The sequence below is a fragment of the Aquarana catesbeiana genome, linkage group LG01 (genome assembly GCF_042186555.1).
Source record: "Aquarana catesbeiana isolate 2022-GZ linkage group LG01, ASM4218655v1, whole genome shotgun sequence".
NCBI lineage: Eukaryota > Metazoa > Chordata > Amphibia > Anura > Ranidae > Aquarana > Aquarana catesbeiana.
In genome coordinates, this window is record NC_133324.1 from 6702736 (window position 1) to 6716435 (window position 13700).

The window sequence follows — 13700 nt, forward strand, 5'->3', positions numbered from 1 at the left end:
GTTGTAAAATAAACTGAAAAAAAAAAAACAAGTAAAGAAAATGACCTAAGTAAAAAAAATTGATAAAATGTGAAAAAATAATAAAAAAATGAAAAACTAAAAATGAAAAATAAATTAAAAGAAAATAAAAAATAAAAAGTAGTCTTTTGTGATTGTCACATGATAAATTGTGACAAACAGCTTTGCGCGAAGCTTGTTACCCCAAAAGAAGCTCCTGCTCTTTTTGGAGTGACAAGCTTCGAGCGATGTGGTTGGACTTTCATTTGGTGGCAATGCCACACTTGTGGAGGAGAACTTTCATAATAATTAATATTGTCATGTTAATCTCTCCTTTTCTCTCGACAGAAGCCAATTCAGAAGACTCTCAGGAGGTGACTGTTCCTATCCTGACCAGCGATGAGTGCAAGAAACTATGGGGAACCAAGAGCCAGAGAAACACAATCTGCACTGATGTCTCCTCCTGCATGGTATGATGGCCTAAAACCTTTATTATTGACCAGTGTTGGTTCTCTTCAGGCAGCTTGGGGAACAGAACAATATTCTTCTGGATCAGATTCCCTCTAGTTGGATCTTTAATAAGTAGAACTGTTTCTAACCTCACAATCTTGCATGCATAGAGTATAATAATTTATTGATAGCAAAATATATATTTATATAAAGTATTAAAGGATTAGGAATGAAACCAGTCCTTGTTAGTGATAAATGACTACTAAAGGATTTGCTCCACCATTGATCTTTACAGAGATGATTGAAAGTCCAAATCTTAGAAATGATGTCATCGGGTCATCTTATGTATGATCTCTACACTGACGACACACAAATCTATCTCTCTACTCTCCTCGTCTCACTACTTCAGTCTCCTCCCGCATTACTAACCTACTGTAGACAATAGGAAATGGTCTGAGTGGCTCTAAAATATCATGCACCTCATCCCGTTTAATGAAAATCATGAAAGAGGAGGATTGGGATTATTGCGGTGCCTGTAATAAATGATACATATAGAGTTAGATAAAAATATATATTTCTTTATTGGTACAAAAAAAGAGAAAAAGCAAAACTATCAATTAAAACCGATATAGAGCATATACATAATACATGTACTGGGTCGCTGGAGTCCCAAGAAAAGAAGGTGGTCATAGATAGATGTAAATCCCAACATGTTTCGTCAGTGACAGCTTCCTCAGGGGATAATGAGGGATTACTAACCTACTATTTGACATATCAATATGGATGTCTTACCAGATACCACTGCTTGGGGTGGTATCTGACTGACAGACCCACCACAGGGCTGTGGGTACATTGTTTGCCCCCCCCCCGAAAATATACCACCAGCCGCCACTGATAATACTAATAATAAATATAAAAATTGTCTTCTGGCCCATTTACTAGCTGCCCTGTTTAACCGCTTGCCGACCAGCCGCCATCATTATACTTTGGCAGGTCGGCACAAACCTGTGAGTGGGATAGCAGGCACGTGAATGCGCCCGCTGCACAGCAGGGGTGCCGATGCTTGTGGCCGATGTTCGCGATGACTGCTGGCCACAAGCGATTGCGGGCACGAGAGGCAGAACAGGGACGCGTGTGTGTAGACACACAAATCCCTGTTCTGTTCTGTGAGGAGTGACAGATTGTGCATTCCTAATAGCAAGGAACCACGATCCGTCATTTCCTCTAGGTCAGTCCCCTCCCCCTACAGTTAGAAACACACACAGTTAACACAGTTAACCCCTTACTCGCCCCCTAGTGTTAACCCCTTCACTGCCAGTGACATTTTTACAGTAATCAGTGCATTTTTATAGCACCGATCGCTGTATAAATGGCAATCGTCCCAAAGATGTGTCAAAAGTGTCCAATGTGTCCACCACAATGTTGCAGTCCCAATAAAAATCGTGGATCGCCTCCATTATAAATCTATCCCCTATATTGTAGACACTATAACTTTTGCGCAAACCAACCAATATACGCTTATTGCGATTTTTTTTTACCAAAAATATGTAGAATAATACATATCGGCCTAAACTGAGAAAAACATTTGTTTTTTAAAAAAAAAAATGGGGATATTTATTATAGCAAAAAGTACAAAATATTGTCAAAATTGTCGCTCTTTTTTTGTTTATAGCGCAAAAAAAAAAAAACCAGCAGAGGGGATCAAATACCACCAAAAGAAAGCTCTATTTGTGAGAAAAAAGGAGGTCAATTTTGTTTGGGTACAACGTCGCACGACCGCGCAATTGTCAGTTAAATCAACACAGTGCCGTATCGCAAAAAAATGGCCCGGTCATTCAGCAGCCAAATCTTCTGGGGCTGAAGTGGTTAACTTGAAGTGATTTAGGAAAAGACCCAAAGGGCCCCCAAACATTATAACTGTTATTGATATATTGAACTCCCACGGGACACTTTTTCCAAGTGAAATAGCACTTGTGCATGTTATATTAGTAGGTGATAGGGCAGTCTCAATGATTGAATATACTGTTTGATGGTTTTTACATCATATAGATAGCAGCTGCACTGAGAATGGGAACCTTTATTATTCTTTCTTTATTTTATTCTTCTCACAATTCTGACATTTTTCTAAACCGTTCACGATGAATTACTAATTCCCTGATAAGTGAACAATCTGTTAATTAACTTTTAGAGGGCCCTTTTGGATGTAAACATCCCTTGTAATAGAAACAAGCATGACAGATCCTCTTTATCGAGAGATCCAGGGTCAAAAAGACCCCCAAATCTCCCCTTTACCTTTTAAAGCAAAAGAGAAAAGGAAAAAATGTTGACACTTTGATTTAAAAAAAAGTCTTTAACCACTTCCCGCCCGGCCTAAAGCAGACTGATGGTCGGTGGTGGTTCAGTTATCTTGACGGGGCATCATATGACGTCCAGCAGGATAACATGCCACCGCGCGCCCATGGGGATGCGCATCGCGGCGATCGGTGGATCGGTGTGTCAGTCTGACACACCACTCCACCGATCTCGGTAAAGAACCTCCGGCGGAGGCTCTTTACCAAGTGATCAGCCTTGTCCAATCATGGCTGATCACGATGTCAATAGGAATAGCCATTGATCGGCTTTTCCTCAATCGCGTCTGACAGACACGAGTAGAGGAGAGCCGATCGGCGGCTCTCCTGACAGGGGGTCTGCGCTGATTGTTTATCAGCGCAGCCCCCCTCAGATGCCCGCACTAGACCACCAGGGAAGCCGCCAGGACCACCAGGGAAGCGGGCAACATGTGGATGGCCAGGTATGTACCCCATGGCCATCCACATGTGCAAATTATGCCAGATCTGTGCCAATCAGTGCCCACAAATGGGCACTGACTGGCACTATTATTTCAGTGATTCCCAGCAATACCACCCATTAGTGTCATCAGTGCCACCAATCAGTGTCATCAGTGCCACCTGTCAGTGCCCATCCATGCCCATCAGTGCCTACCTATCAGTGCCCATCAGTGCCCATCTGTGCCACCTATCAGTGCCACCCATAAGTATCCATCAGTGCCACCCATAAGTACCCATCAATGCCACCTACAAGTGCCCATCAGTGCCGCCTATGAGTGCCCATCAGTGCCACCTGTGAGTACCCATCAGTGCCGCATACCAGTGCCACCTATCAGTGCCCATCAGTGCTGCCTATCAGTGCCCATCATCAGTGCCCATCAGTGCCACCTCATTGGTGCCATCTCATCAGTGCCCATCAGTGCTACCGTATCAGTGCCGGTCAGTGCAGCCATATCAGTTCCTGTCATTGAAGAAGAAAACATACTTATTTACAAAAAATTTTAACAGAAACAAAGAAAACATTTTCTGTCTTTTTTTTATTTGTTGCGCAAAAAAAAACCCCACAGAGGTGATCAAATACCACCAAAAGAAAGCTCTATTTGTGGGAACAAAATGATAAAAAATTTGTTTGGGTACAGTGTAGCATGACCGCACAATTGCCATTCAAATTGCGACAGCACTGAAAGCTGAAAATTGGCCTGGGCAGGAAGGTGTCTAAGTGCCTGGTACTGAAGTGGTTAAGCCTGAGAACTGGAAGTGACGTCAGAGGTCGCTCCAGTCCTCCAGGGGCATAGAGCCTAGTGGGGGGGCATCTTGCCCTTACTCAAATTCCTGCCTAGCTATCAGCCATATCGGATCACTTCCGGGTTTACCTGGAAACAACAGGAAAGCGGCGGGAGGGGGAGGGCACCTCTCCCGCTGACCTCTAAAAGCGATCCCACGGGAAATCCGCCACCAGGTTGACTTTTAGCAGAACAAAATGATACCATAAACCCGGTATTAAATGTCAAAATAATTACGTATATATACTGTGGGCGGTCAGGCAAGTGGTTAAATATGGCAGATGCATACCATGCAGAAATACCCTCAAAGGAAATATAAAAGTCACTAAATTTCTATTGTATCACAACAAAAAAGAGCATACTACTAAGAAATGTATCACTTGCAACAGCACACATACTACCTATATGTGGAATTCACTTGTGGCTACCAGTATACATGGAGCACTACTAGAAAACTGGTGTATACAATCATCTTAGAACTACACACAGTAGGGATCTCAGTCATTTAAAATTTTATTCTATAGATAAAATAGGGGGACTAATTTAGGAAGGAGGTGTCATGCTAAGAGACATTTTGGATTTTTGAATTGGAAAGCTTGGACCCAAATGGCCTTAATATTGATTTAGACATTAAATGTTTTTTTTTAAATAATTATTAGTGTTAGATAGACAAATGCAGAATTAAAAAAAAAATTGTTTTGATTCGTTAGTATACACATAAATTTGTTCAGTTAAGTTTGTTGAATTCCTTTTTGGAGTTCGTTTTATTTATTCGAATTTGAAACAATTCCTATTTTCGAACTCCATTCGAATTGCATTCAAGTTGGAATTCAGACATGTGCAGGATGAAAAAATTCGTTTAGTTTAGTTTCGTTTTGATTCGTTATTTAACTAAATTCGTTTAGTTAAATTCGTTGCATTCATTACATTCGTTTTCGGAATTTGGTTCGTTTCGTATTCGAATTCGAAAAAAACCTATCAAATTTGAAAAAATTCTACCACATTCGAAAAAAACTGTCAAATTCGAAAAAATTCTACCACATTCGAAAAAAACTGTCAAATTCGAAAAAATTCTACCACATTCGAAAAAAACTGTCAAATTCGAAAAAATTCTACCACATTCGAAAAAACTGTCAAATTCGAAAAAATTCTACCGCATTCGAAAAAAAACAATAACTGAATTTGAAAAAGTAAACTATATATAACCATTTTGCGAAATTTGAAATTCGTATAGAATGAAATCGAATTCCAATAGAAAAGATTAGGATAGAATAGAAAGTATAAAAGAATAGCATAGAAAAACAATAGAACAGAATAGTTTTCTATTCTGTTCCATTGTTTTTCTATGCTATTCTTTTCTATTCTATTCTAAACTTTTCTATTCGAATTTGAATTAATTCTATGCGAAATTCGAATTTCTGAAGATGGCTTCTAAAATTAGAATTTCATATAGAATGAATTCGAATTTGAATAGAAAAGATTAGAATAGAAAATAATAGAAATAGAATAGACTAGAAAAACAATAGAACAGAACAGAAGAGAATAAAATATAATATATATATATATATATATATATATATATATATATATATATATATTATATTTTTTTTCTCTTCTGTTTCATTGTTTTTCTATGCTATTCTTTTTTATTCTATTCTAAACTTTTCTATTTGAATTTGAATTCATTCTATATGAAATTCGAATTTCGGAAGATGGATTCTGAAATTCGAATTTTGTATAGAATGAATTTGAATTTGAATATAAAAGAATAGACTAGAAAAACAATAGAACAGAACAGAATAAAATATAATATATATATATTATATCTTATTCTATTCTGTTCTATTGTTTTTCTAGTCTATTCTTTCTACTCTATTTTAATCTTTTCTATTCAAATTCATTTTATACGAAATTCGAATTTTGGAAGATGGTTATATATATATATATATACTATTTTTTCTATTCTGTTCTATTGTTTTTCTATTATTTTCTATTATTTTATATTTTATAATAGTCTTTTCAATTCGAATTCATTCTATACGAAATTCAAACTTCAGAAGCCATGTACCGAAATCCGAATTTCGTATAGAATGAATTTGAATTTGAATTGAAAAGACTATTATAAAATATAAAATAATAGAAAAGAAAAGCATAAAAAAACAATAGAAGAGAATAATTAAAAAAAAAAAAAAAAAAATATATATATATATATATATATATATATATATATATATATATATATATGTATATATTTATATATACATATATATTCTATTGCTTTATTATTTTATATTCTATCTTATTGTTTTTTTTAGAAAAACGTTTTCTATTTTTTTCGAATTCGAGTATGTTTTCGAATTCGATTCGAGTATGTTTTCGAATATGTTTTCGAATTCGATTCGAATATGTTTTCGAATTTGTTCGTTTTTTTTCGGATTCGTTTAAATTCTTTACTTTTGTAATTCGGAAATTCGGATGCATCCGAATTTCCGAATAATGAAAAATTCGTCCGAATTTCGATTCGGAACGAAACCAAATGCACATGCCTATTGGAATTGAATTCCATCTGAATTTGAAACAAATTCCATTTGAAATCAAATGTATTCTTTCATTTTTTTCTACTCTATTATTTTATTTTCTATTTTATTTATTTACTTTCTATTCTATTCTATTCTATTCTATTCTTTTTTATTCTATTCAAATTTATTCCATTTAAAATTCAAATTTGGAAAAACGGTTTATATTGGTATATTCTTTCTATCCTATTCTGGAAATGGTTATATTTTTTTTTCTATTCTATTCTAATATTTTCTATTCTATTCAAATTTGAATTTATTCTATTTGAAATTTGAATTTCAGAAAATGGTTATAATCTATTTAATTGTATTCTATTTTTTATTATATTCTATTCTGTTCCTTTATTTTACAATCTATTTTGTTAGTTTTTACTCTATTCTTTTATTTGCTATTTTTCCCTTTTTTTCTATTCTACACTTTTCTATTCTTTTATTTTCTATTCTGTCCTGTTTTACTCTATTATATTCTGTTCTTTTATTTTCTATTCTATTCTTTTCTATTCTATTCTATTTTTTTCCATTCTATTCCTTTATTTTCTATTCTATTTTATTCTTTTCAGAAATTCGAATGCGATATGAAAAAGATTTGAATTCGATTTTAATTTATTCTTTTTGAAATTCACATTTCAGAAAATGGTTATATTCTATTTAAATGTATTCTATTTTTTATTATATTCTGTTCTGTTCCTTTATTTTATAATCTATTTTGTTCTGTTTTACTCTATTCTTTTATTTTCATTTTTTTCCTTTTTTTCTATTCTATGTCTTTCATTTTCTATTCTGTTCTGTTTTATACTATTATATTCTGTTTTTTTATTTTCTATTCTATTCTTTTCTATTCTATTCTATTCCTTTGTATTCTATTCCTTTATTTTCTATTCTATTTTATTCTCTTCAGAAATTCAAATGCGATATGAAAAAGATTTTAATTAGATTTGAAAACTTTTCAAATTCAATTAGAAAACTATTTGAATTCGAATTTCCTCCAAAATTTTGGTTCGTTATTCTGTTTAAATTTGTTACTATTCAAAAATTTGGATACATCCGAAAATACAAAAATAACAAAAAATCCATCTCAGTTTAGATTCAGAACGAAACAAAACGCAGATGTCTAGTGTTAGAACTTATTTTTATATAGGGAGTGTTTAGTATACATTTTGTACATTTATATTATGTACTGATTTTTGAATATACCAAGTGGGGTGTATAATAGTATATGGTGGGTGGGGAATTGAGGAATTATATCCTATGTAGAAATATATGATTGGTTTTCTGAATTTATTTATTACATTTTTTTATGAACACATAGAAAATTGATTGGTTATTGTGGGGGTTAGCTTAAATGGGGATCACCTTCCCTGGGAAAAATGTAGTCCCGACGGCAGGTCTTAAAAGTCTGGCTTGTAGTCAGATTTATTTATTAGGTCACGTGAAAATCAAACAAAACAGAAAAATAAATCCTTGCCATCCAAACACTAAACATTTCAGATTCCTTCCTCACAGATGAAAGGCTTTTCCCAATCACCAACAAAAAAAAAATGTAATGGAAACGTTCCTTTCTCATATGGAGCAATGACAACATCTACAGCTCTTTCAGGTTTGGCTTCCTGAGTCCCAGGCCAAGAGTAACCTCTTGCTCCAGTCCTTATTTATACCACCTGGTGCTGGTCACAGGTGGAGAGAAAAATCTGGTTTGGAACCCACACTGCCAAGGTGGCCTGGAAAACCTGGACCGAATTCCACCGGTCTGCTGTTTAAATTAATAGATGGGATTTGGGTACTTCTCCTAGTGTTACTATGGCTGAATCGGCACTTCCAGTATCTGGTTCCAGTTGGGAACTTAACACACAGGGTATAAATACCAGGAGTAAGATGACGCCTCTGGCTTCCTGATGACGCACTAGGTGTGCGAAACGCATTGAGGCGCAACAGCATGGTCCTGACGTCATTTCCAGCATCACCCGATACATCATTTTTTGGCAATTGGAATGCACGGCAGCCCGGGTTGTGGGAACGGCAGGAATTATGCCAGGAATTATAGATAACAGAACTGCATGCTGACTCACAATGTATAGGAGTGGTCCAAGTGGTCAAACAGCAAATAGTACTTCAAGGCATAGACACCCTGAAAGCAGTACCCACCAAGCTGGACCTATGTGGCTTGTGCTCAGTGAAGGAATCTAAAATTATGATTAAGACAAAATTATCTTTATTACAAAATTACCAGATTACAAAAATAGTATAATTTTATTAAACCACAACCAATATCTTCCCCACAAAGACAATGTTGGGGCTCAAATTGTTGCACTTGAGGGAGCTGAAAGCATTTACAAACTAAGCACCCTTCGATTGGCTTTGAGGGCTTATGGTGACCTTCTAACACCTCAGAGCCTATTTAAAGAGACCCTGTCACCGGACCCATTGTGACAAAGTGACAATGTCTATGTAAAAGGTTCTCCCTGAACAGCTGTGTCACGTACCTGGTCAAGGCCGAGCTGACAAGAGGGCTTCCCCTTACACCTCCTGCCCTCTTTCTCCTGGAAGTGACGACAGGATATAACAAGGCAGAGAGTGGCACAGAGAACCAGAAGAACCTTGCAGCAAGTGCCGATCTGGCTGATGAGCAGACACAGCAGCCGGTGCAGAACCATGGGCAGCAAACAGGAAGGCCAGCAGGCCAATGTAAAAAACTCTTGCAGATGCGGAGGCACTGCAGCAGAAACAGCAGGCAGCAAGCAGTTTTGCAAGCAGGCAGATGCAGGATCTTGAGTGGTCAGGCAGGCAAGAGTCGGTATCAGAAGGGCAGAAGAGGTGCAGAATCAGGAACCAAAGCAGAGTCAGAGCCAGGCCGGGGGTGATATTGGGTGAGCAGAGAAGGTACCAAAACAGCAGGCAGAGTCAGGTCACAAGCCAGAATCAGCAATGGGGTATCAGGAACAAGTAGGGTCAAAACAAGCTGGGAAGTACAGAATCAGACCACAAATGGTAGAAGCTGACGACCACTCAGCAATCCTCTGGTCTCTGGAGCCACTTCAAATAGGCAAGTGAGAGGCATGTATTCATGCGGGCTCACGGGCACGCACATAAATTAGGGTACATCCGGTTGTCACTCGTTTCAATTATGTCAATTATTATGAGCATGCGCATGAGTTAGGGAATGTCTACTTGTCACTCGAGAATTTTTATGAGCATGTGCACATCTTCATGCACATCTTCGTGCACAACCATGCATGTGATTTCCCTGACAAGCTGACATTCACCAATGCTCCACTGTCAATCCTGCCTCCATCACAGATGGCGCCGAAATCCTCAGTGCTGGTTGGTGTTGGACTGGACATGAAGGGGAGTGGTGATATCACTCCCTCAATCATGCGACAGTGTTCAGGACTAGTGATTGGCTGCTGCACCTATACACTGTCACATGGGAGGAGGCTATGCATTCCTACAATACTTGGAAGCAGCGGGTATTTTTAACAACAGCAGCAAAGGCAAAGGATCCCAATCATCCCTGTGTGACTGGGACATGTTGGTGATGACATGGTCATTGCTGGGAGTACGTGATTGACCAAGAGGTACATGATTTCCATTGGTGACTGAGCCCACCAAACTCCCACCAGTAACTGAAATACATCTTTTCACTGACTTTATTCAATGCACTAACTGGTACAAAAAATGAAGCAATCAGGAAGCCTTCCAATTGATATTGGGCGAGGAAGGAGGGGAATTTTCAGGTAGGAGGGATGTCCAGGTGTTAGCAGATATTTCTCTGGTTCCATAGTCCTGTAAAAACTGCAGACCAATAATGCATACCATACATTCATTGAAATACTAAAGGGAAACTTTCTTAGAACTTCTGATTTTGCTTCTTTTTCAGGTTGACGGTGGTGCAGCCCTTGTGTGTGAGAGGAACGGAACCAAGATCCTGGCCGGTATTGCGTCCTCTTCCTGCTCTACATCTAAGCCTGCCATCTTCACTGATATCTCCAGCTACAGAGACTGGATAGACCAGACTATACAAGATAACTAAATATGGTTTAATCCATGTCTGATAGTCAATAAAGTGACATTGCATTGAAAGATCTCTGTGGATTTTCTGAATCGCGTTCATACATTCACAAAGAACACATTCAACGAATTGGGTAAATGAGATGTTATGAGATGTTGGCTTTATGTTGAGGCAGTGACCAGGGTGCAAGTCTCCATGTTCTGTTTGTTTAATTGTCTTGTATCTGATAGTAAATGACAGCTGAAGGGAGACACACAAATGGGGCCGGCCCAAATATCTACTATGCAAGAACAAAAAATGTGCCACAGTCTCCCTAAATGGGTACGTTTCTAGAGTCTCCACTATTAACCACTTGTTTACTGGGCACCTAAACCCACCCCCCACCCCCGCCCAGACCAATTTTCAGCTCTGGGTTTTTTACTTTTTGTTAAAAAAAATTTAAAAAGACCGAAAATTTTTTTTTTTAAATACCAAACCTTTTTATATTTTGTTATTCAATTTTGCAAACAGGTAATTTTTCTCCTTCATTGATGTATGCTGATGAAGCTACACTGATGGGCACTGATAGGCTGCACTGATGGGCACCGATAGGCTGCATTGATGGGCACTGATAAGGCAACACTGATGGGCACTGATAAGGCAACACTGATGGGCACTGATAAGGTGGCACTGATGGGCACTAATAGGCGGAATTGGTGGGTACTGATGAGGTGGCATTGGTGGGCACTGATAGGTGGCATTGGTGGGCACTCACAGGTGGCACTGATGGCTTGCACTGACGGGTTTCACTGATGGGCGGCACTGAAGGGTATTGATAGATGGCACTGAAGGGCACTAATAGGTGGCACTGATAGGTGGCACTGATAGCTGGCACTGATGGACACTGATGGGTGGCAGTGATGGGCACTTATCAGCACTGGTAGTTGACACTGATAGGCAGCACTGCTAGGTGGCACTGATGAGGCACTTAATGGCACCACTGGTGGGTATTGATAGGTGGCACTCATAGGCATTGATAGGTGGCACTTATTACTGGCACTGATGTACTGGTGGACACTGATTGGTGGGCACTGATTCATGGTGCTGGCAGGTGGTACTGGTGGGCACATATGAAGCGGCTTCACCTCTTCCTCTTCGGGACCGATGACCCTTCAACAGAAGCCAGTGATCGGCTTTTTTCTCCTCATGCTGTCAGCGTGAGAAGAAAAAAAAAACAATTACCTATCTTCTGTTTACATCACGTGATCATCTGTCATTGGCTGACAGCTGATCACGTGGTAAGGGGTCGGGATCGACCCCTTACTCCGATCTGTGATCACCCGATTCTTACTGACTCGGGTGATCACAACGCGCGCCGCACGCGCCATTCAGGGGGGTGTGGCGAGCATGCAAAGGGGAGGACGTCTATTGACGGCCTCCCGGTGGAGCAGATCCGTGCTGTGCACCCCATGGAATGAATATGCCTGGAGTGCGGCCTTTCCCCCTTTTTATAATCTGTTGCAGACTGAGGACACCTGGAGCAGGTAAAATCTCTGGATTGAAGGTGAATATTGCAGCAAAGCTGGTTTTCTTTTATTGGTGGATTTAATTTTTTACTATCTTTAAATAAACACATAAAACACAAATGGGAAAGCATTGTAACAGCAATAAAAGCTACAGTAGGTCTGTCATAGAAATGAATGAGCTTATGTCTAAACCAAAACAGCAGATTTATAAGAGGTGGACCAAATACCAAAAACATGTCATCATTATATCATTATCCATATGATTGTATGGAGCCGATTCAGTCTCTCCTACAAAGGTGTCCTACAAGTCCCGGACTGTGTGTAGGGTTCTGCCGCCATGTTCTCCAGAGGAGAAGTCTACTTTTCTATGAGGGTGAAGAAGGTAGAAATCTATTTCATACTTCAGACTACTTTATAAAGGTTTGTGAGACAGGTGGAATCCGTATTCAAGCCTGTACTAGGATCTACAACGTGGGTGCTCTGGCTCTCTGATGTTCTCCGACCATCAAACACAAGCATCACCTAATAGTAGAGCCGGCAACTCCTCAGTCCATGCAAATTTCTTTATTGATAGATGGTAGTGAGTAAAAAAGCCAGGGGCTTATGTGTTTTGGCTGAAAGCCTTGATCACCGCACCTGTGCCGTGATCAAGGCTTTTAGCTGAAATGCGTAAGCCCCTGTCCTGTATAGATTGGTTCTCACTTAATAATAATAAACCTTTTAATTGCCTATTTTTTGTACTAATAAAATATATTTTTATATATAAAATCTCTGTTTCCAATGTGTTTGCACCCAAAAATCCCCCCCCCCCAAAAAAACCTCTCTGTATCTATTGAATATTCAGGGATGTTGGCGCCTTTTTTGAATTTGCACAAATCCATATCACCCCCCTCCCTTCTGAATGTACCCAAGTTGAGAGCTGCTTGATGAATCCTATGCCTCCTACACGTCCGATAAGGGTATTGATGGATGGAGAAACCTGTAGTTCCACTTTGGAGCTTTTAGACACTGAGCTGATGTCTAAATGTGTCAAGTTAACTGCTTCCCGACCAGCCACCGCAGTTATACTGTGGCAGGTTGGCTCCCTTGGGTGAGCCGTTGTAGCTGTACATCGGCCGCTTTAAGACCACTGCTCCCGCAGCTCGACGACTGAGCTGATACGCGTGCCCTGCGGTCGCGATGTCCGCAGGTCACCCATGATCGCTCCACACAAAGACAAAACGGAGGTCTGTCAATGTAAATAGACAGATCTCCATTATGTCAGGGGTGAGTAGGCTGATCTGTTGTTCCTATTGCTTAGGAACAACAATCTCCCCCCCCCAGGCAGTCCCATCCCCCCACAGTTAGAAACACTCCCTAGGACACACATTTAACCCCTTTATCGCCTCCTAGTGTTAACCCCTTCCCTGCCAATGACATTTATACAGTAATCAGTGGCTATTTTTAGCTCTGATCGCTGTATAAATGTCAATGGTCCCAAAATAGTGTCAAAAGTGTCCGATCTGTCCGCCGCAATATTGCAGTCCTGCTAAAAATTGCAGATCTCCGCCATTACT

At 39.1% G+C, this 13700-nt stretch overlaps 1 protein-coding gene across 9 annotated transcripts in view; it reads left to right on the forward strand.

Moving 5' to 3' along the window:
* The window catches only part of LOC141124155 (chymotrypsinogen A-like), a 48231-nt gene extending 37521 nt beyond the window's left edge, over positions 1-10710 (forward strand). For all 9 annotated transcript variants that reach the window (XM_073612233.1, XM_073612229.1, XM_073612230.1 and 6 more), the window contains 2 exons: positions 346-467; positions 10508-10710. In XM_073612233.1, the coding sequence (XP_073468334.1) occupies positions 346-467; positions 10508-10660 (275 nt within the window). In that variant the 3' untranslated portion in view covers positions 10661-10710. The remainder of the gene's footprint in view (positions 1-345; positions 468-10507) is intronic.
* Positions 10711-13700: the final 2990 nt, after the last annotated feature.